Source organism: Ranitomeya variabilis, chromosome 2 (assembly GCF_051348905.1).
Source record: "Ranitomeya variabilis isolate aRanVar5 chromosome 2, aRanVar5.hap1, whole genome shotgun sequence".
In the NCBI taxonomy this organism is placed as follows: domain Eukaryota; kingdom Metazoa; phylum Chordata; class Amphibia; order Anura; family Dendrobatidae; genus Ranitomeya; species Ranitomeya variabilis.
In genome coordinates, this window is record NC_135233.1 from 1,080,588,304 (window position 1) to 1,080,612,548 (window position 24,245).

General features: G+C 46.4%; 1 protein-coding gene across 1 annotated transcript in view; it reads right to left on the reverse strand.

The window, feature by feature from the left end:
- Positions 1-24,245, reverse strand: part of LOC143808728 (cytochrome P450 2K4-like) — a 111,853-nt gene that overhangs the window by 29,376 nt on the left and 58,232 nt on the right. Inside the window, exon 5 of the mRNA XM_077291670.1 lies at positions 14,925-15,098. Within this exon, the coding sequence (XP_077147785.1) occupies positions 14,925-15,098 (174 nt within the window). The remainder of the gene's footprint in view (positions 1-14,924; positions 15,099-24,245) is intronic.

Consider the following 24,245-nt stretch of genomic DNA (forward strand, 5'->3'; position numbering starts at 1 on the left):
TTTTTCAGATGATTGGGAGTCTCAGGTGAAACAAGTCAGGATGGTATTTCAGATCCTTCGTGAGAATGCTTTGTTCGTGAAGGGGTCTAAGTGCCTTTTTGGCGTACAGAAGGTTTCTTTTTTGGGCTTAGTTTTTTCTCCCTCATCTATAGAAATGGATCCGGTTAAGGTTCAGGCCATTCATGATTGGATCCAGCCCACTTCTGTGAAGAGCCTTCAGAAATTTCTGGGCTTGCTAATTTTTATCGCCGCTTTATTACCAACTTCTCCAGTGTGGTTAAACCCCTGACCGATTTGACGAAGAAGGGCGCTGATGTGGCGAATTGGTCCTCTGCGGCTGTTTCTGCCTTTCAGGAGCTTAAACGCTGATTTACTTCTGCCCCTGTGTTGCTTCAGCCGGATGTCTCCCTTCCATTTCAGGTTGAGGTTGACGCTTTTGAGATTGGGGCAGGGGCCGTTTTGTCTCAGAGGAATTCTGATGGTTCCTTGTTGAAACCGTGTGCCTTCTTTTCTCGAAAGTTTTCGCCTGCGGAACGCAATTATGATGTCGGCAATCGTGAGTTGTTGGCTATGAAGTGGGCATTCGAGGAGTGGCGTCATTGGCTTGAGGGGGCCAAGCACCGTATTGTGGTCTTGACCGATCATAAGAATCTGATTTACCTCGAGTCTGCCAGACGGCTGAATCCTAGACAGGCTCGATAATTCTTGTTTTTTTTTCGTTTTGATTTTGTGGTCTCGTATCTTCCGGGTTCTAAGAATGTTAAGGCGGATGCCCTCTCTTGGAGTTTTTTGCCTGATTCTCCTGGGGTCCTTGAGCCGGTCGGCATTCTGAAGGAAGGGGTGATTCTTTCTGCCATCTCCCCTGATTTACGTCGGGCTCTTCAGGAGTTTCAGGCCGACAAGCCTGATCGCTGTCCAGTGGGGAAATTGTTTGTTCCTGACAGATGGACTAGCAAAGTGATTTCTGAGATTCATTGTTCTGTGTTGGCTGGCCATCCTGGGATTTTTGGTACCAGAGATCTGGTTGGTAGGTCCTTTTGGTGGCCTTCTTTGTCACGGGATGTGCGTTCATTTGTGCAGACCTGTGGGACTTGTGCGCGGGCCAAGCCTTGCTGTTCCCGCGCTAGTGGGTTGCTTTTGCCTTTGCCGGTCCCTGAGAGGCCTTGGATGCATATTTCTATGGATTTTATTTCAGATCTTCCAGTTTCCCAGAGGATGTTGGTTATCTGGGTGGTTTGTGACCGGTTTTCTAAGATGGTTCATTTGGTACCTTTGCCTAAATTGCCTTCCTCTTCTGATTTGGTTCCGTTGTTTTCAGCATGTGGTTCGTTTGCATGGCATTCCGGAGAATATTGTGTCCAACAGAGGGTCTCAGTTTGTTTCTAGGTTTTGGCAAGCCTTTTGTGCTAGACTCGTCATTGATTTGTCTTTTTCTTCCGTGTTTCATCCTCAGACAAATGGCCAAACCGAGCGAACTAATCAGACCTTGGAAACTTATTTGAGATGCTTTGTGTCTGCTGATCAGGACGATTGGGTGGCCTTCTTGCCATTGGCCGAGTTTGCCCTTAATAATCGGGCTAGTTCTGCTACCTTGGTTTCACCCTTCTTTTGTAATTCTGGTTTTCATCCTCGTTTTTCTTCAGGGCAGGTAGAGCCTTCTGATTGTCCTGGGGTGGACTCTGTGGTTGACAGGTTGCAGCAGATTTGGGCTCATGTTGTGGACAATTTGGTGTTGTCTCAGGAGGAGGCTCAGCGTTTTGCTAACCGTTGTCGGTGTGTTGGTTCCCGGCTTTGGGTTGGGGATTTGGTTTGATTGTCTTCCCGTCATGTTCCTATGAAGGTTTCTTCCCCTAAGTTTAAGCCTCGGTTTATTGGTCCTTATAGGATTTCTGAGATTGTCAATCCGGTGTCTTTTCGTTTGGCCCTTCCGGCCTCTTTTTCCATCCATAATGTTTTTCATAGATCTTTGTTGCGGAAATATGTGGTGCCTGTTGTTCCCTCTGTTGATCCTCCTGCCCCGGTGTTGGTAGATGGGGAGTTGGAGTATGTGGTTGAGAAGATGGTTGATGGTTGAGAAGATTTTGGATTCTCGTTTTTCGAGATGGAAACTTCAGTATCTTGTCAAATGGAAGGGTTACGGCCAGGAGGATAATTCTTCGGTTTTTGCCTCGGATGTCCATGCTACTGATTTGGTTCGGGCCTTTCATCTGGCTCATCCTAATCGGCCTGGGGGCTCTGGTGAGGGTTCGGTGACCCCTCTTCAAGGGGGGGTACTGTTGTGAATTCTGCTCTTGGGCTCCCTCCGGTGGTTATAAGTGGTAGTGCTGCTGTCTTTGGATCGCAGCAATCATCAGGTGTTTCCACTTTTTGCAATTCTGACTGGGCTATTTATTCTTGCTGACCCTTTGGTTAGTGCCAGTTGTCCATTGTTTCCTGGAGGATTCACTTCCCTGCCTGGTCTCTCTTACTTGCTGATCATTTCAACAAAGATAAGTGCTGGCTTTGTTTTCTGCAGTCCACATGCTGTGGATCTGTTCGTTCTAGTTACCTTCCATGTTTTGTCTTGTCCAGCTTGGTCTGTATAAGGATTTGTTTAGCCAAGCTGGTATCTCTGGAGATGCAGATATACCATCCATGCCTTTAGTTAGATGTGGAGTTTTTGTATTTTCTGTGGTGGATATTTTCTAGTGTTTTAATACTGACCGCATAGTACTCTGTCCTATCCTTTCTATTTAGCTAGAATTGGCCTCCTTTGCTAAATCCTGATTTCAGTCTGCGTATGTTGTTTCCCTCTCTTCTCACAGTCAATATTTGTGGGGGGCTGTCTATCCTTTGGGAGGATTTTCTCTGAGGCAAGATAGTTTTCCCCTTTCTATCTCTAGGGGTAATTAGTCCTCCGGCTGTGTCGAGATGTCTAGGGAGTGACAGGTACATTCCACGGCTACTTCAATTTGCGGTGTTAAGTTCAGGGTCTGCAGTCAGTACAGGTACCACCTTCTCCAGAGTACATCTCATGCTGCTCCTAGGCCACCAGTTCATAACACTTACCATACTTCAGCGCCTGCAAAAAACATAAAATAATAAACCGTATGCTACCTGTCTGCCGTAGTCCAATTAATATTGAGTGTCCCACGACGATCTCCCCTATAGAAAAGTGACATTGGGTGATGTCACTGCTCTATAGGACCTTCAGTGACACACTGACTGGAGACAATGGCTCCTGCAGTGCATCACTGAGAGGTTACTTGAGTTCAAAGTCTTACTTTATGGCAATTGCTGCGTGGGAAAATTTCTCACACAGCAATGGCATAAAGTGAGACTAGGGACTATTTTTTTTACAGCGGCGGAGGAATACAGTGCGGAAGGATACCTTCCTCCCGTCATTGTGTTCCTGGAGCCCCAAGACAGTGGTCGCATCAGTTGATGCTGCCATTCTTCACGGGAGATCGTCTTGGGACTCTCGTGGATTTCTGCAGACAGGGAGTATATTGGTTGTTTGTTCCCCGAAGCCAGTGTCATCTGTAAAAAAGGTTAAAATAACAAAGTGACAAGTAATGGTGAGTATGAAATATGTTTAATGTACTATATGTCTATATGTATGTATTGTATGTAATGTATGAATGTATTGTATGTAGTATGTATGTAGTATGTATGTATGCATGTAGTATGTATGTAATGTGTGTAATATGTATGTAGTACGTATGTAGAATGTAGCATGTATGCAGCATGTATGTAGCTTGTAGTATGTATGTAGCATGTATGTAGCATGTATGTAGTATGTAGTATGTATGTGGCATGTAGTATGTATGTAGCATGTATGTAGTATGTATGTAGTATGTAGCATGTATCTAGCATATGTGTAGCATGTATGTAGCATGTTGTATGTATGTAGTATGTATGCAGAATGTATGTAGCATGTATGTGGCATGTATGTAGCATGTATGTAGTATGTAGTATGTTTGTATCATGTATGTAGCATGTATGTATTATGTATGTAGTATGTAGCATGTATGTAGCATGTATGTAGTTTGTAGCATGTATGTAGCATGTATGTAGTATGTAGCATATATGTAGCATGTATGTAGTATGTAGCATGTATGTAGCATGTATGTGGTATGTATTTAGTATGTGTGTAGAATGTATGTAGCACGTATGTAGTATGTATGTAGTATGTATGTAGTATGTATATAGCATGTATGTAGCATGTTTGTTGTATATAGTATGTATGTAGTATGCATGTAATATGTATGTAGCATGTATCTAGTATTTTTTTTACATTCAACACATTAGCCGTATGATGGGACTAGTACTGTCCCATCATTGGCTAATGTGTCAATCACTGTCATTGTAGCAGGCATAGCCCGATGGGACTTGTAGTCCCATTGGACGATGCCTGCACAGACAAAAAGATCCCCGGCAGGCTGCACAGACCCCCCGGCATGCCGCACAGACCCCCCGACAAGCCGCACAGACCCCAGAGAGGCAGCACACACACCCCGGCAGGCCGCACAGACCCCGCGGCAGGCACGCGCAGACCACCCACGGTCCTGCACAGACACCCGAGAGGCCACACAGACCCCCCGGCAGGCTGCACAGACCCCCCCCCCCGGCAGGCCACACAGACCCCCAGCAGGCACACACAGACCACCCACGGTCACGCACAGTCCCTACCCGCAGAGAGAGATGCAGTCTCCGCCCACGCACTGCCCACACTCAGTTATACTGTGGGAACTTCTGATTCCGGTATCCGATATCGCAAATATATCGTAACTCGGTATCAGAATTCCGATACAGCGAATATCGGCCGATACCCGATATTTGCAGTATCGGAATGCTCAACACTACTGATTTCTCCCTTTAGTGTGGTTCCATCCGTATCTAGCTAGATTACGTGCACACACTATATAGGAGTAGATAGAGGGACTTTTCTGCAGACTTGCTGCGCTGTTCACGGATGTCTGCGAGGTCTCTGTGTGTGAGTGCAGCTCACGCTGTAGTCTGTTCTGCAGCCACATCTAGTTGTAGTCTGCTCAGCGTGCGTCACTGCCTCATACTGTTCCATTGTCTTTTTTTGCATTACTGCTGCTGCACATTTTTCCTGAATTCTCCTATTAGTGTGGTTCCATCCGTATCTAGCTAGATTGCATGCAAACACTATATAGGAGTAGATAGAGGAGCTTTTCTGCAGCCTTGCAGCGCTGTTCACGGCTGTCTGCGAGGTCTCTGTGTATGAGTGCAGCTCACGCTGTAGTCTGTTCTGCAGCCACATCTGGTTGTAGTCCGCTCAGCGTGCGTCACTGCCTCATACTGTTCCATTGTCCTTTTTTGCATTAGTGCTGCTGCGTGCAAACACTATATAGTAGTAGAGAGAGGAGCCTTTCTGCAGACTTGTGCCCTGCAGCCCCAGCCAGATTAGTATTATCCTATTTTTTGGAGCCTCATCTATTGCATTGTAGGTTACCATCCTGCTTTGTAATAGCTACAAAACGTTTGTGATACTATCGGTTTGACATCTTTGGGCACATCCAGTGTCTTTTTGTTAAAAAAAAACCTAAATAAAGTTTACCAAAAACTCCACTTTACAGTTGTGTAGGCCACATTAGCTCATATTAAAGTGTAGTCCACACTTTATAAAATTAGTGTTTCTTATACCTGTTAGCAGTTCAGGAATAAGCACACTAAGCCCTTAGTACTTTTCTGCCTATCTTTATCAGTCTACCAAGATGAAGAAGGCATGGAGTAAAGCACGTGGTCGTTTGCGTGGAGTTTCTGCAGGGAGAGGACATGGGGATTCTGTGCCTACTGCGGGCACCAGTGACTCAGCATCCCACAGTTTTACCAGGGAACAGTCCTTTATGCGCAGCTTTGTAGGAGCTCGCCGTACCCCACTGCTGCGGGACGAACAAATTGAAGCCGTTGTTGGATGGATGGCAGCTAATGCATCAACTTCAATTAGTGCCACATCCGCTTAGGTCCAGAGCACTGAAGTACACCCATCTGTCTCTTCACCACCTGCCAAATTGCCCAGGCAGTCAGAGCTCTGGAAAGGAGCCGTCTCTACTTCTTTTCTCTGAATCTCTTGGCTTGGAAAGAGGGGGCCAGCCAAGCAGCATTCGACAAATTGAAGAAGAGGCAGTATACAGTGATGTGCAAATGCTTTGTCTCTCTGAATCTGAAGAGGCCAGTGCCTACTGTCAGCACACCTCAATGCGCATCTGATGAAGAGACTCAGGTGCCACTTTTTGGTGCATACTGTGCTGCCGAGACTACCCAGGAGAAGCAGTTGTTTGAAGAGGGTAGTGTAGATGATGAGGTCTTTGACCCATCATGGCGTGAGGTACAGGAGGGTGGTGGGAGCAGCTCTGAGGAAGAGATTCCCAGAATGGCCCAAAAAGGAGGGAGAGGGAGGAGGCAGACTGGTTTGCCTGTAGCCTCCACTTTGTCACCCATTAGGAGCATGCCTCTTCCAAAACCCAAAACGGGCACTCCCAAAACTTGCAGTGACTGGTCCTTTTTTGACACAGTTGCAGATGACATTTGCTTTGTCAAATGCAAGCTGTGTCATCAGAAAGTGAAAAGAGGGAAAAGTGTCAGCAACCTCAAAACCACAAATATGTGGAAACATGTGCGGACCAAGCACGTGGTGGAGTTACAAAGACACACTGAAGACCTAGTCCAACCTATAGCACCACCTACCACCTCTTCAGCTCATGTTGTAGCCTCTTTCTCCAGCTCACACACAGCTGGTTCGGCTTTTTCACAGGATCACCATGGAAGAACCTCTGGCACTGTTGGCAGAGACACAGTGTAATTCCACCAACAGCACCATGTTCCCTGTCATCCTCACACTCCCATGCCAGTCTACAGCCATCAGTAGCACAGGCATGGGAGAAAAGACGTCCATACTCGGAAAACCACCCCCGAGCACAGGCTCTGAATGCTGGCATTACAAAACTACTGTCCCTTGAAATGCTCTCATTCAGGCTGGTGGAGACTGACACCTTCCGTAACTTCATGGCATTGGCAGTCCCACAATACAACGTGCCCAGCCGCTTTTATTTCAGCAGGCAAGCCGTCCCTGCCCTGCAAAAGCATGTGGAGGGAAAAACTAAACATGCGCTACTAAACACCGTCAGTAGCAAGGTCCACCTGACCACCGATGCGTGGACCAGTAACCATGGACAGGAACAATACCTGTCCCTCACTGCCCTTTGGGTAAATGTTGTGAAATCAGGTACAGATCTTGAGAGTGGCGCTGCACGTGTTCTGCCAACTCCAAGGATTGCAGGAATCCAGTCTGTACACATTGACGCCTCCTCATTAGTGTTGAGCATTCTGATACTGCAAATATCGGGTATCAGCTGATATTCGCTGTATCGGAATTCCGATACCGAGTTCCGATATTTTTGCGATATCGGAAATCGGAATCAGGATCCATATTCATGTAAAAAATAAAGAATAAAAATAAAAAATATGGATATACTCACCCACCGACGGCCCCTGGCTCTCAGCGGTGCAACCGGCAGCCTCCGTTCCTAAGAATGCAGTGAGTGTAGGACCTGCGATGACGTCGCGGTCTTGTGATTGGTTGCGTGACCGCTCATATAACCTCTCATGTGATCGCGATGTCATCGAAGGTCCTTCACTCACTGCATTGTTAGGAACGGAGGCTGCCGGTTGCACCGCTGAGAGCCAGGGGCTGTCCGAGGGTGAGTATATCCATATTTTTTATTTTTATTCTTTAGTTTTTACATGAATATGGATCCCAGGGCCTGAAGGAGACTTTCCTCTCCTTCAGACCCTGGGAACCATCCAGGATCGCTACCTATTACGTTTCGATATTTGTGTCCCATTGACTTGTATTGGTATCGGGTGTCGGTATTGGCGATATCCGATATTTTTTGGATATCGGCCGATCCAATCCAATACCGATACTTTCAAATATCGGAAGGTATCGCTCAACACTACTCCTCATACTCCAGTTCCTCTGAATTAGCGATGCAGGAGCCGTCACAGTCTACCTCCACATGGACCCGTGAACGTTTACCTGTTACGACCGATATGAGCACAGCCATGGCCAAACATCAACAGGCCGTATTGAAATTAATTTCTTTGGGGAATCGAAGCCACACAGCGCAGGAGCTCTGGAATGCCATCAAGCAGCACAGCGACGTGTGGTTTGTGCCAGCGAATCTCCAGCCAGGCATGGTAATGTGTGACAATGGCCGAAATGTGGTGGCCGCTCTGGGCCTAGCCAACCTCACTCACATCCCATGTCTGGCACACGTGCTTAACTTGGTCGTGCAGAGTTTTTTGAGGGACTATCCGGATCTTGATGCACTGCTGCACAAGGTCCTCCTAGAGTGCGCTCACTTGCGGCGTTCCAGCAATAATGGAGTACCAGCTGCATCAGGCACAAACAAGTCGCACTGCGCGCCGTTCACACTTCACCACCACTGAGTGGGCCTCTATGAATGACATCTGCCACATTTTGCGTGCCTTCGATGATTCCACGCGGATGGCGAGTGCAGATGATGCACTAGTCAGCATGACTATCCCCCTTATCTGCCTGATTGAAAAAACACTGCAAGCACTAAGGGATGAGGTTGTGGAAGAGGTAGAGGATGAGGAGTCACAAATGCCATCTGCTTCTGGACAGTCTGCGCAACGTGGTTCCTCACAAAGGCCTAGGCAGGAGATACTTTGTGAGGAGGATGAGTAGGAGTCAATGGAGGAGGAAAACATCTGTCCAGAGGAGGGAGGTACACAATGCTCTAGTAGTCAGTATGTAGAGCAAGGGTGGGGTGCTGCAGAGCAGGCAGAGATGACGTATCAAGCAGGGGACAGCATTTCTTGGCCAGTTGGCAGTCTGCAGCACATGGTTGATTTCATGCTGCAGTGCCTGAGAAACAACCGCCGCATCGCCAACATTTTCAACACGGCTGATTATTGGGTGTACACCCTCCTAGATTCTCGCTACCGGGACAACTTACAAAGCCTCATAACACCGTTGAACTGGGAGCGTAAAATGCGGGAGTATCAAGGCACACTGGTGCATTCCATCATGTTCTCCATTCCAACCGAGTGCAGTGCTGCTAGTGCTTTACAAAGCAGCTCAGTGCGTCGAGGCAGTGGAGGAAGGTCTGCACAAAGAGGGAGCAGAAGTAGCGCCTCAGCACAAGGCAAGACCAGTATGGCCCAAATGTGGCAAAGTTTTGTGTCCCCGCCACAAATGTCTACACCATCACAGACGGCTCCAGTCAGCAGGAGGCAACGTTTCCGTCAGATGGTGACAGACTACATGTCTTGCCCTCTCAGTGTTCTCCCACACGGCTCTTCCCCCTTCAAGTTTTGGGTCTCTAAGCTAGATACATGGCCAGAGCTTAGCCAGTATGCATTGGAGGTGCTGGCTTGCCCTGCTGCTAGTGTATTATGAGAACGCGTCTTTAGAGCCACAGGTGGTGTACTAACAGACCGTCGCTTGCGACTATCCTCCGATAACGTTGACCGGCTTACATTTCTGAAAATGAACAAGGCCTGGATCTCGCAGGAATTTGCCAGTCCTCTTCCAGATTAAATAATTGGTTGGCAACAGTATCCAGGTCTCCTGTTGTGTTCATGTTTCTACCATCTGAACTGTAATACCTGGGCTCCAACACCACCAATTGCTACTCAGAAGTGCCGTCTGCACAGCCAACACATGCTCCAGTGTTATTGGGGTTCAATAACGTCAGCTGATCCCCTGCTGTGTATCCGGCAATTTCTCCTGCTCCGTCCACACTCACACTACTACAGATATTAAACTTGCTCCAGTTAGGCCTCTGCCTACACTGTTTCTCCTTTAATCCTAAACACTGTCAGTTGCTGCTCAGAAGTGCTGTCTGCACAGTCAACACTTGCTGCCGTGTTATTGGGGTTCAGTAACGTCAGCTGATCCCCTGCTGTGTATCTGGCAATTTCTCCTGCTCCATCTACACTCACACTACAACAGATATTAAACTTGCTCCAATTAGGCCTCTGGCTACACTCTGTTTCTAGCATTGACCCTGGGCTCCAAAACTGCCAGTTGCTGCTCAGAAGTGCCGTTTGCACAGTCAACACCTGCTCCTGTGTTATTTGGGTTCAGTAATGTCAGCTGATCCCCTGCTGTGTATCTGTCAATTGCTCCTGCTCCGTCCACACTCACACTCACATTACTACAGATATTAAACTTGCTCCATTTAGGCCTCTGCCTACACTCTGTTTCTCCTGTAATCCCTGGGCTCCAACACTGCCAGTTGCTGCTCAGAAGTGCCGTCTGGACAGTCAACACTTACTGCCATGTTATTTGGGTCCAGTAACGTCAGTTGATCCCCAGCTGTGTGTCTGGCAATTTCTCCTGTTCTTTCCACATTCACACTACTACTGATTTAAAACTTGCTCCAATTAGGCCTCTGGCTACACTCTGTTTCTAGTTTTTACCCTGGGTTCCAGCACCGCCAGCTGTTTCCCAGCAGTGTCTCTGTCATGGGTACTCCCTCCTGCCTAGCCTGGTTCCAGCAAGCCAGCTGTTTCCGGGGAGTGTCAACGTCACTTTGCCTCCAATACGTTGTCCTGTCGTGTTGCGGTCTGGTAAGCTGACTCTATGGTGCCTGCAGTTTAGGTGCTGCCTATGTGGGCTGCGGAATCTGGCAATCAAGGCTGATTCCATAGTGCCAATAGGACAAGCTCCCCATGTAGGACTGTGGGTTTCGGTAACTGCGGCCAGCTCGCGGCCTTGCAATTTTTTTTTCATGTGGACCTTCTGCTGCCTATCTGAGTTCCAGTACCGTCAGCTGTTTCTCGGCAGAGCCATTGGCTTAGGTGCCTCCTTCACAGTATCTGAGTTCCAGCAACATCTGGTGGTCCTTGGTAGTGATTTCTGGCACGGATACTTCCTGCTTAGTAACCGGGTTCCAGTACCGTCAGCTGGTCCTCAGTAGTTCAATTGGATCTTGTACCTTCTGCTACCCATCCGGGTTCCAGCACCGCCAGCTGGTTCTTGGCAATGTCTTTGGCACGGGTACTCCCTCCTGCCCAGCCTGGTTCCAGCACGCCAGCTGTTTCTGGGTAGTGTCAATGTCACTTTGCCTCCAATACGTTGTCCTTTCGGGTTGCGGTCGGGTTAGCCGACTCTATGGTGCATGCAGTTTAGGTGCTTCCTATGTGGGCTGCGGGATCTGGCAATCAAGGCTTGTTCCATAGTGCCAATAGGACAAGCTCCCCCTGTAGGACTGTCAGTTTCGGTAACTGCGGCCGGCTCGCGGTCTTGCTACTTTTTTTTCATGTGGACCTCCTGCTGCCTATCTGAGTTCCAGCACCATTATCTGGTTCTTTGGAAGTCAATCTTGAATAGGTCTCCCTGGGTTCCAGTACCGTCAGCTGGTTCCTTGCAGAGCCTTTGGCTTAGGTGCCTCCTTCTCGGTATCCGAGTTCCAGCAACATCTGCTGGTCCTTGGTAGTGCTTTCTGGCACAGGTACTTCCTGCTTAGTAACCAGGTTCCAGTACCATCAGCTGGTCCTCGGTAGTTCCATTGGCTCTTGTAACTTCTGCTACCCATCCGGGTTCCAGTACTGTCAGCTGGTTCTCGGCAGTGTCTTTGGCTCTTGTACCTTCTGCTTCCATCCAGATTCCAATACCATCAGCTGGCTCCAGGCAGAGCCTTTGGCTTAGGTGCCTCCTTCTTGGTATCCGAGTTCAACCAACGTCTGGTGGTCCTTGGTAGTGCTTTCTGGCACGGGTTCCTCCTGCTTAGTGACCGGGTTCCAGTACCGTCAGCTGGTCCTCGGTAGTTCCATTGGCTCTTGTACCTTCTGCTACCAATCTGGGTTCCAGTACCATCAGCTGGTCCTTGGTAGTTCCATTGGCTCTTGTACCTTCTGCTACCCATCCGGGTTCCAGTACCATCAGCTGGTTCCAGGCAGAGCCTTTGGCTTAGATGCCTCCTTCTCGGTATCTGAGTTCCACCAACTTCTGGTGGTCCTTGTTAGTGCTTTCTGGCACGGGTACTTCCTGCTTAGTAACCGGGTTCCAGTACCATCAGCTGGTCCTCGGTAGTTCCATTGGCTCTTATACCTTTGGCTACCCATCTGGGTTCCAGTACCCTCAGCTGGTTCTCGGCACTGTCTTTGGCTCTTGTACCTTCTGGTACCCATCCTGGTTCCAGTACCATCAGCTGGTTCCAGGCAGAGCCTTTGGCTTAGATGCCTCCTTCTCGGTATCTGAGTTCCACCAACGTCTGGTGGTCCTTGTTAGTGCTTTCTGGCACGGGTACTTCCTGCTTAGTAACCGGGTTCCAGTACCATCAGCTGGTCCTCGGTAGTTCCATTGGCTCTTGTACCTTTGGCTACCCATCCGGGTTCCAGTACCGTCAGCTGGTTCTCGGCAGTTCCTCAGCCTTCTTGTACCTTCTGTTACATTTCCAAGTTCAAGCTTTTTGAAATGGTTTTTGGTAATCACTCTGGATCTCCCTGACGACGACCCTAAAGACGACAACCCTGAAGACCACCCCGAAGAAGACGACGACCCCAGAGAAGATGACCAAAAGGACAAAGAGCAAAAAGACAACCACCAAGATACAGAAGAACAAGAGACAGAAGACCAAGAAGCAGAAGAACAAGAAGCTGCAGAACAAAAAGCAGAAGAACATTACACATAAGACTAAAAATCAGAGCAAAAGATATTATCTAAATTATAAGCAGAAGAAGACTAAGCAGTGTATGGGGTGAGTCAGTTCCTCCTCGTGGTGCCCCTGGAAAAAACCTGCTGCTCCAGGCGAAACTGAACGCGGACAAATCCTGTTGTAAATCTTTTGTGACAGGCAGAACGGAAGGTGTAATCTTCAAACTTTTATAGATAACAACTACAGGAATGTCTGTCACAAATAAGAATATGATAAAGAAGAAGAATATGAATTAGATGAAGAAGCAGAATATGAAGAAGAATAATAGTTGAATAAGAAGAATATGAAGAATGTAAAAAAAAGAATAATTGGAAGAAGGTGAAGAAGAAGATGAATTAGGTGAAGAAGTTGATGAAAAAGATGCTGCTGCTGAGGATGATGAAGGAGAAAGTGTGGGAGAAGTAAAAAAGAAGGTGAAGAGAACTGAAGTAGTGAAACATAAATATCTGACAAAATATAAGAATGCTTAATATAGTCAGTATCTTTGTAACTCCGAACATCTTAAAAAAAAATTAATTCCTGCTATTCCATTTGATTGGGCTAAACCTCTATGCCTTTAATGTCTCCTCCACCTCCCCCAATACATTCTACATTATTCTAAGTTGTTTTCCTTCATGTAGAGTTAACCTACAAGGAAAGAAAGGGTTTATTTTAATTCCGATATGTGTGTCGCATTGACTTGCATTGGTTTCAGGTATCGGAATCGGCGATACCCGATATTTTTTGGGTATCGGTCCAATCCAATCCAATCCAATATTTCCCAATATCAGAAGGTATCGCTCAACACTATTCACTATAACTTGTGTTATATTCACAGCAGTAGTCCCATCAGCTAACACCAGTGACTGGTGGCAAACTTTATACCTCCAATCACAGCTGCGGGCTCACACTGTCATTTGACAGCGTGGGAACCGCAGATCGCTGTCTTGCAGTAATCATTTTACTGCCGATTAGAAGCAGTGTTTGCTACACTGTTATGCACATGACAGTGTGACAAATACCCAGTGTTTGGGGGCCAAATCAGAACTGTAGCATAGATTTTCTGGTGAAGTCCGTGTTCAGTGTCCGTTCCCAAACAGCAGTGTGAAGAAACCAGATTGTATCTTAATTTCCCAGAGAGCCATGTTTTTGCAAACCAAAAAGAACTGACTTTTTATCTGTATATTGGCTTGTGGATTGAAGTGTTTATGTCTGATGGGTCAAGAAGACAGACTTGCAAACTGTGCAGCGTCCTCTCATTTAGAGCTGCCCGTCGACTATTACCGGCATTCCCTTGATGAACCCCTCTGGATTGTCAAGCAGGGGAAACGCGTCGGGATAGGATGGGACACCAATTCCTCAAGATAAGTTTGTTCCATCATGTTCTTAATTAGGGTTTTGCACTTGTGCTGCTAGATTGGCTGTCTTTTTCTATAATTGTTTGATCCTTTCTAATTAGGTGGTCTACACCTGTGGTATATACAATGGGCCCCATTATACATGTAGGACTATACCTTGTGACTACCTAAATGGATTTATGACTACTAGCTATCTAACATTTCTATTTGAATATTTAATGTGCACACTAAGGTTGAATTATTGACTATCCATTATACTTCAGGCGATGATGCCTTTATGTCTGTACATAGCTTACAGGCCTGGGGTATAAAAGAGACTTCTTTTATTCTGGTTAAATAAAGCTCTTCAGGATCTCAGCTGAGGGTACATCAGACCTGGCTGAAAGAACACAGTACTGCTCTCGGATATCACCCTACGCTTGTCGTTACCTCTTCTCTGCGTGCATACCACAGATATAGTAGCGACCCTGGGAGCTCCGACATAACATCTACCATTATCTCGGCGAGTCAGCGGAAGGGTGAGGCCCTGTAATGTGCACCATCTTGGTGTAGTTGCTGAGATTGTTCTGTTTGCTATTGTGTGTTGTGGTTCAATAAAGTATTGCCACACTGTTTTACCTTAACCCTGTTTTGTCTGTGTAGTGCATTGCCCACCGGGAGATAGAGCGGGAGTTCAGTGGTAAGAGCTCTGGTCAATGCAGTCTTGCTAAAGACAGCCGGGCCAGCAGACGTGAGCATTCACTGACCCGGTTTCTCCATAAGTAGGTATCCGGTAAGGACGCCAAACTTTACTGTTCGGGTTCGCATATCTCTAGTCCCTATGTTAAGGAAAATAACAATGAATTGACAAGTGTGTCAGCAGTCCTAGACAAAAAAAATAGTGTACCATGCTCTGTTTTGCAAGAAATGCATCAATGAAGCTTCGCTGATCATTCATGTCCAACTCTTTAAGATTTTTCATAAATGTGCACTGAATGAATGTATGCAGCTCCGTGACATTCTTCTGAAATCTTTTGTGGCTTCCTGGTAAAATTCCCAGAACTGGATATAAATTGTATAACTGGAATGATAAAATGTAGAAAAAAAAAATGTATAAAGTTAACTGTACATGATAGTGTAAAACAACATGGACACCTCTCCTAATATATGTATATTGGAATTACATATCTGCTAGATCTGCCCTGGTCACCTGTAAGTGTTATTATTGTGAAGTGTTTAGTAGTAACAACAGTTGAAATGGTTGTTTCTAGTGTTCAGACACTCTGAGGTCTCTTACGACTGTATCCATCCCTTTTCAAGTTAGTTAGAGCAATTACAATCTTAGTAATGCCAAAGTGATGCTCAACATATTTATTTATTTTTATATCCACAATATTGGTGGCTTGCTTCAACTTAAATGCATAGATACAGTGTTACTGAATTGCAGCAGCACTATAACCTCACTGGTAAAGCAAGCAGCAACTTTGTTTTCCTCCATGGTCATGCTTCACAGGCAAAAAAACTTTGCAATGTCTCACCCTTACAATTAAATCTGTGTTATTCTCTTTCCTCACACCCTAATCTTCTTTACTTTTCTGCGGTCACACATGATTTTTACAGTTTTTAGTGATTTATGGCTTTTTCTCCCCATAGTTATGGCTAAGCTGTGAGTTGTGATGTTGCTTTACTATCCAGATTCACCACAGAATGGATGCTGCATTCCCTGCTTTAGCTTTTACACAGGCTATGATACTAACTGCTGTATATATGGGCTTTAACATGTGATGAGGTATGTTGTGAACTCTATTTTTGGGCTCCCTCTAGTGGTCACAAGCGGTACTGTGTAGTGTTGTCTTTCTGCAGGTTGGCTTCATCACCTGGTTCGTTATCCTTGGTTGGTTTCCTATTTAGCTCACCTGGATACTCAGTTCCTTGCCTGCTATCAATGTATTCAGTGCTCTTCAGATTCCTGGTGACTACCTTGCTCCCAGTCTCTCCAAGACAAGCTAAGTTTTTGTTTGTTCAGTTTCTGATTATCAGCGTTCATCATGTTTTTTGTCCAGCTTGTTAAAATGTGATTTCTTACTTGCTGGTTGCTCTAGGGGACCGAGTTTCTCCCCTCACACCGTTAGTTGGTGTGGGGGTTCTTGAAATCTCAGTGTGGATATTTTGTAAGGGTTTTTTACTGACCGCATAGACCCCTTTTCTATTTTCTGCTATCTAGAATTAGTGGGCCTCTTTTGCTGAATCTGCTTTCACCCCTGTGTATGTGCCTTCCTCTTACCTCACCGTTATTATCTGTTGGGGGCTTCTATATCTTTTGGGGATTATTTCTCTGGAGGCAAGAGAGGTCTTTCTTTCTCTCTAGGGGTAGTTAGTTCCTCAGGCTGGCTCGAGACGTCTAGGATTTTAGACACGTTCACCGGCTGCCTCTAGTGTGGTTGGATAGGTTCAGTTTTGCGGTCAGTCCAGTTTTCCACCTCCCTAGAGCTAGTCCTATGTTTAGTCACCTTGCTGGAGTAATTTGTGATCCTCAAGCACTAAGGATCATAACAGTATAGCAGGCCAAAAAGTGTTTTATGCATCGCAGAAGTGGGATTAAAAGAAGACCTGAGTACATTTTTTTTTTTTTTTTTTTTTTTGTGCTGCAGTCTGTTTAGCTTCTTTCATCCCCTTGAACTCTGAGTGGTTTTGAGCTCAGCTGCAGACATGGATGTTCAGACTCTGACTTCTAGTGTGGATCATCTTGCTGCATGGGTGCAAAGTATTCAGGATTTTGTTATTCATAGCCCTATGTCAGAACCAAAGATACCCATTCCTGAGTTGTTTTCTGGAGATAGATCTAGGTTTCAGAATTTTAAGAATAATTGTAAGTTATTTCTATCTCTGAGACCTCGTTCCTCTGGTGATTCCGCTCAGCAAGTAAAAATTGTTATCTCCTTGTTGCGTGGCGACCCGCAGGATTGGGCTTTCTCTCTGGCGCCAGGAGATCCTGCATTGCTTAATGTGGATGCGTTTTTTCTCGCTCTTGGATTGCTTTATGAGGAGCCTAATCTTGAGAATCAGGCAGAAAAAGCGTTGCTGGCCCTCTCTCAAGGGCAGGATGAAGCAGAGGTGTATTGTCAAAAATTTCGGAAATGGTCAATGCTTACTCAATGGAATGAGTGTGCCCTGGCTGCAAATTTCAGAGAAGGTCTTTCTGAAGCCATTAAGGATGTTATGGTGGGGTTCCCCACCCCTACAAGTCTGAGTGATTCTATGGCTTTAGCCATTCAGGTTGATCGGCGTTTGCGGGAGCGCAAATCTGCTCATCCTTTGGCGGTATTTTCTGAACAGGGACCTGAGTCTATGCAATGTGATCGAACTCTGACCAGAATTGAGCGACAAAGTCATAGACGTCAAAATGGGTTGTGCTTTTACTGTGGTGATTCTGCTCATGTTATCTCAGCATGCTCTAAACGCTTAAAAAAGGTTGCTAAACCTGTCACCATTGGTAATATACAGCCTAAATTTATTTTGTCTGTTACTTTGATTTGTTCTTTGTCGTCCTATGGCCGGTTATGGCCTTTGTGGATTCGGGTGCTGCCCTGAATCTGATGGATTTGTCATTTGCCAGGCGCTGTGGTTTTGTCCTGGAGCCTTTGGAATTTCCTATTCCTCTGAGGGGAATTGATGCTATGCCATTGGCTGAGAATAAACCTCAGTATTGGACGCAAATGACCATGTGCATGACTCGCGTTCATCAGGAGGTGATTTGCTTTCTTGTTCTGCATAATTTACATGATGTTGTCGTTTTGGGTCTGCCATGGCTGCAGGCTCATAATCCAGTTTTAGATTGGAAAGCAATGTCTGTGTCTAGTTGGGGTTGTCAGGGAATTCATGGCGATACTCCATTGGTGTCTATTGCTTCTTCCACTCCTTCTGTGGTCCCTGAGTTTTTGTCTGACTACCAGGATGTATTTGATGAGCCCAGGTCCAGTGTCCTGCCCCCTCATAGGGATTGTGACTGTGCTATAAATTTAATTCCTGGTAGTAAATTCCCTAAGGGACGACTTTTTAATTTGTCTATACCAGAGTGTTGTGAATTTGGATTCTGGGCTCCCCCGGTGGCCGCTTGTGGAATTGGACTTGTCATCCTCTTTCCTGTTTCACCTGATTCCATCAGTAGTGGGTGTCGCTATTTAAGCTCATTTCTCTGGTGGTTTCTTGCCGGTCAACAATGTTATCTGATGCCTCTCAGTGCTTGTTCCTGCTTCAAGACTACTACTAGATAAGTTGGACTTTTGTCCATGTTTTGTTTTGCCTATTTGTTCCAGTTCACAGCTGTAGTTTTGTTACTGTGTCTGGAAAGCTCTCGTTGATCAGGGATTGCTACTCTGGCGTTATGAGTTAATGCCAGAGTTTAAGGTAATCTCTGGATGGTGTTTTGTTAGTGTTTTTCTGCTGACCATGAAAGTATACTATCTGTCTTCTGCTATCTAGTAAGCGGACCTCAAATTTGCTAAGACTATTTTCCTGCTGCGTTTGTTGTTTCATCTGAACTCACCGTCATTATATGTGGGGGGCTACTGTCTTCTTTGGAATATTTCTCTAGAGGTGAGCCAGGTCTTATATTTCCCTCTGCTAGCTATTTAGGTCTTAGGCCAGAGCTGGGCATCTAGCGATAAATAGGAAATGCTACCTGGCTATTTCTAGTTGCGCGGCAGGCTTAGTTCATGGTCAGTATAGTTCCATCTTCCGAGAGCTTGTCCCTCTATAGGCTTGCTATGATCTCTGCCTGCAGAGATCATGACAGTTTGACCGGCCGTTTCTCCTGATCTGCGGCGGTCCTTGCAAGAGTTTCAGGCGGATAGACCGGATCGTTGTCCGCCTGATAGACTGTTTGTTCCGGATGATTGGACCAGCAGAGTCATCTCTGAGGTACATTCTTCTGCATTGGCAGGTCATCCCGGAATTTTTGGTACCAGGGATTTGGTGGCAAGATCCTTCTGGTGGCCTTCTCTGTCACGAGATGTGCGAGTCTTTGTGCAGTCATGTGACGTTTGTGCTCGGGCCAAGTCTTGTAGTTCTCGGGCTAGCGGACTGCTGTTGCCCTTGCCTATTCCTAAGAGGCCTTGGACACACATCTCGATGGATTTTATTTCAGATCTGCCTGTTTCCCAGAAGATGTCTGTCATCTGGGTGGTCTGTGACCGTTTCTCTAAAATGGTCCATTTGGTTCCTCTGCCCAAGTTGCCTTCTTCTTCTGAGTTGGTTCCTCTGTTTTTTCAGAGTGTTGTCCGATTGCACGGTATTCCTGAGAATATTGTTTCTGACAGAGGTACCCAATTTGTGTCTAGATTTTGGCGGGCATTCTGTGCTAGGATGGGCATAGATTTGTCTTTTTCGTCTGCTTTTCACCCTCAGACTAATGGCCAGACCGAGCGGACTAATCAGACCCTTGAGACATATCTGAGGTGTTTTGTCTCTGCTGACCAGGATGATTGGGTTGCTTTTTTGCCATTGGCAGAGTTCGCCCTCAATAATCGGGCCAGTTCTTCCACCTTGGTGTCCCCGTTTTTCTGTAATTCGGGGTTTCACCCTCGATTTTCCTCCGGTCAGGTGGAATCCTCGGATTGTCCTGGAGTGGATGCGGTGGTAGAGAGATTGCATCACATTTGGGGGCAGGTTATGGACAATTTGAAGTTGTCCCAGGAGAAGACTCAGCGTTTTGCCAACCGTCATCGTCGTGTTGGTTCTCGGCTTTGTGTTGGAGATTTAGTGTGGTTGTCTTCTCGTTTTGTCCCTATGAGGGTCTCTTCTCCTAAGTTTAAACCTCGGTTCATCGGCCCTTATAGAATATTGGAGATTCTTAATCCTGTTTCTTTCCGTTTGGACCTCCCTGCGTCCTTTTCCATTCATAACGTTTTTCATCGGTCGTTATTGCGCAGGTATGAGGTACCTGTTGTACCTTCAGTTGAGCCTCCTGCTCCGGTGTTGGTTGAGGGTGAGTTGGAGTACGTTGTGGAGAAAATTTTGGACTCTCGTGTTTCCAGACGGAAACTCCAGTATCTGGTCAACTGGAAGGGTTACGGCCAGGAGGATAATTCTTGGGTCAATGCATCTGATGTTCATGCTTCTGATCTTGTTCGTGCCTTCCATAGGGCTCATCCTGGTCGCCCTGGTGGATCTGGTGAGGGTTCGGTGCCCCCTCCTTGAGGGGGGGGTACTGTTGTGAATTTGGATTCTGGGCTCCCCCGGTGGCCGCTTGTGGAATTGGACTTGTCATCCTCTTTCCTGTTTCACCTGATTCCATCAGTAGTGGGTGTCGCTATTTAAGCTCATTTCTCTGGTGGTTTCTTGCCGGTCAACAATGTTATCTGATGCCTCTCAGTGCTTGTTCCTGCTTCAAGACTACTACTAGATAAGTTGGACTTTTGTCCATGTTTTGTTTTGCCTATTTGTTCCAGTTCACAGCTGAAGTTTTGTTACTGTGTCTGGAAAGCTCTCGTTGATCAGGGATTGCTACTCTGGCGTTATGAGTTAATGCCAGAGTTTAAGGTAATCTCTGGATGGTGTTTTGTTAGTGTTTTTCTGCTGACCATGAAAGTATACTATCTGTCTTCTGCTATCTAGTAAGCGGACCTCAAATTTGCTAAGACTATTTTCCTGCTGCGTTTGTTGTTTCATCTGAACTCACCGTCATTATATGTGGGGGGCTACTGTCTTCTTTGGAATATTTCTCTAGAGGTGAGCCAGGTCTTATATTTCCCTCTGCTAGCTATTTAGGTCTTAGGCCAGAGCTGGGCATCTAGCGATAAATAGGAAATGCTACCTGGCTATTTCTAGTTGCGCGGCAGGCTTAGTTCATGGTCAGTATAGTTCCATCTTCCGAGAGCTTGTCCCTCTATAGGCTTGCTATGATCTCTGCCTGCAGAGATCATGACACCAGAGCATGCCGCGATGCGGAGTTATATAAAGGAGTCTTTGGAGAAGGGACATATTCGCCCATCCTCTTTCTCTCTTGGTGCAGGATTCTTTTTTGTGGCCAAGAAGGACGGTTCTTTGAGACCGTGTATAGATTATCGCCTTCTGAATAAAATCACAGTCAAATTTCAGTATCCTTTGCCACTATTGTCTGATTTGTTTGCTCGGATTAAGGGTGCCAGTTGGTTCACCAAGATAGATCTCCGTGGTGCGTATAATCTTGTGCGCATTAAGCAGGGAGATGAATGGAAAACATCATTTAATACGCCCGAAGGCCATTTTGAGTACTTGGTGATGCCTTTTGGACTCTCTAATGCTCCTTCTGTGTTTCAGTCCTTCATGCATGACATTTTCCGAGAATATCTGGATAAATTTATGATTGTTTATCTGGATGACATTTTGGTTTTTTCTGATGATTGGGAGTCCCATGTGAAGCAGGTCAGGATGGTGTTTCAGGTCCTGCGTGCTAATGCTTTATTTGTGAAGGGCTCAAAATGTCTCTTCGGAGTACAGAAGGTCTCCTTTTTGGGTTTTATTTTTTCTCCTTCTACTGTGGAGATGGACCCAGTCAAGGTCCAGGCTATTCATGACTGGACTCAGCCCACGTCTGTTAAGAGTCTTCAGAAGTTCTTGGGTTTTGCTAATTTTTACCGTCGTTTCATCGCTAATTTTTCTAGTGTGGTTAAACCTTTGATGGATTTGACCAAGAAGGGCTCTGATGTGACTAAATGGTCTCCTGGGCCGTGGAGGCCTTTTGGGAGCTTAAGCACCGGTTTTCTTCAGCTCCAGTCTTATGTCAGCCAGATGTCTCTCTCCCCTTCCAGGTCGAGGTTGATGCTTCCGAGATTGGAGCAGGGGCTGTTTTGTCGCAGAGAAGCTCTGAGGGCTCTGTGATGAAGCCGTGTGCTTTCTTTTCAAGAAAGTTTTCGCCTGCCGAGCGAAATTATGATGTTGGTAATCGGGAGTTGTTGGCTATGAAGTGGGCATTTGAGGAGTAGCGACATTGGCTCGAAGGAGCTAAACATCGTGTGGTTGTCCTGACTGATCACAAAAATCTGATTTACCTCGAGTCTGCCAAGCGCCTGAATCCTAGACAGGCTCGTTGGTCATTGTTTTTCTCCCGTTTCAACTTCATGGTCTCGTACCTGCCTGGTTCGAAGAACGTGAAAGGTGATGCACTTTCTAGGAGTTTTGTGCCTGACTCTCCGGGAGTTTCTGAGCCGGCTGGTATTCTCAGAGAGGGAGTGATTTTGTCTGCCATTTCTCCAGATTTGCGACGAGTGCTGCAGAAATTTCAGGCGGATAGACCTGACCGTTGTCCACCAGAGAGACTGTTTGTCCCGGATAGATGGACCAGCAGAGTTATTTCCGAGGTTCATTCTTCGGTGTTGGCGGGTCATCCTGGGATTATTGGTACCAGAGATTTGGTGGCTAGGTCCTTCTGGTGGCCTTCCTTGTCGCGGGATGTGCGTTCCTTTGTGCAGTCTTGTGGGATTTGTGCTCGGGCTAAGCCTTGCTGTTCTCATGCCAGCGGTTTGCTTTTGCCTTTGCCTGTCCCGAAAAGGCCTTGGATGCACATTTCCATGGATTTTATTTCGGATCTGCCAGTATCTCAGAAAATGTCTGTCATCTGGGTAGTGTGTGATCGTTTTTCCAAGATGGTCCATTTGGTGCCCTTGCCTAAGCTGCCTTCCTCCTCCAATTTGGTTCCTCTATTTTTTCAGAATGTGGTTCACTTGCACGGCATTCCTGAAAATATTGTGTCTGATAGAGGATCCCAGTTTGTGTCCAGGTTTCGGCGAACTCTTTGTGCTAAGATGGGCATTGATTTGTTTTTTTTCGTCGGCCTTCCATCCTCAGACTAATGGCCAAACCAAGCGAACTAATCAGACGTTGGAGACTTATTTGAGATGTTTTGTTTCTGCTGATCAGGATGATTGGGTGAATTTTTTGCCATTGGCCGAGTTTGCCCTTAATAATCGGGCTAGTTCTGCTACCTTGGTTTCGCCTTTTTTCTGCAATTCTGGTTTCCATCCTCGTTTTTCCTTGGGTCAGGTTGAGTCTTCTGACTGTCCTGGGGTGGATTCTGTGGTGGATAGGTTGCAGCAGATTTGGAGCCATGTGGTGGACAATCTGAAATTGTCACAGGAGAGGGCTCAGCGCTTTGCCAACTGCCGCCGCGGTGAGGGTCCCCGACTTCGTGTTGGGGATTTGGTGTGGCTGTCTTCTCGGTATGTTCCTATGAAGGTTTCATCTCCTAAGTTTAAGCCTCGCTTCATCGGTCCTTATAAGATCTTGGAAATCCTTAACCCGGTGTCTTTTCGTTTGGATCTCCCGGCATCGTTTGCCATCCATAATGTGTTCCATAGGTCTTTGTTGCGGAGGTATGTGGTACCTGTGGTTCCTTCTGTTGAGCCTCCTGCTCCGGTGCTGGTCAAGGGCGAATTGGAGTACGTGGTGGAGAAGATTTTGGATTCTCATATCTCTAGACGGAGACTTCAGTATCTGGTTAAGTGGAAGGGCTATGGTCAGGAGGATAATTCCTTGGTTGTCGCCTCTGATGTTCATGCGGCCGATTTGGTTCGTGCCTTCCACGCAGCTCGTCCTGATCGCCCTGGGGGTCTTGATGAGGGTTCGGTGACCCCTCCTCAAGGGGGGGTACTTTTGTGAACTCTATTTTTGGGCTCCCTCTAGTGGTCACAAGCGGTACTGTGTAGTGTTGTCTTTCTGCAGGTTGGCTTCATCACCTGGTTTGTTATCCTTGGTTGGTTTCCTATTTAGCTCACCTGGATACTCAGTTCCTTGCCTGCTATCAATGTATTCAGTGCTCTTCAGATTCCTGGTGACTACCTTGCTCCCAGTCTCTCCAAGACAAGCTAAGTTTTTGTTTGTTCAGTTTCTGATTATCAGCATTCATCATGTTTTTTGTCCAGCTTGTTAAAATGTGATTTCTTACTTGCTGGTTTCTCTAGGGGACCGAGTTTCTCCCCTCACACCGTTAGTTGGTGTGGGGGTTCTTGAAATCTCAGTGTGGATATTTTGTAAGGGTTTTTTACTGTCCACATAGACCCCTTTTCTATTTTCTGCTATCTAGAATTAGTGGGCCTCTTTTGCTGAATCTGCTTTCACCCCTGTGTATGTGCTTTCCTCTTACCTCACCGTTATTATCTGTTGGGGGCTTCTATATCTTTTGGGGATTATTTCTCTGGAGGCAAGAGAGGTCTTTCTTTCTCTCTAGGGGTAGTTAGTTCCTCAGGCTGGC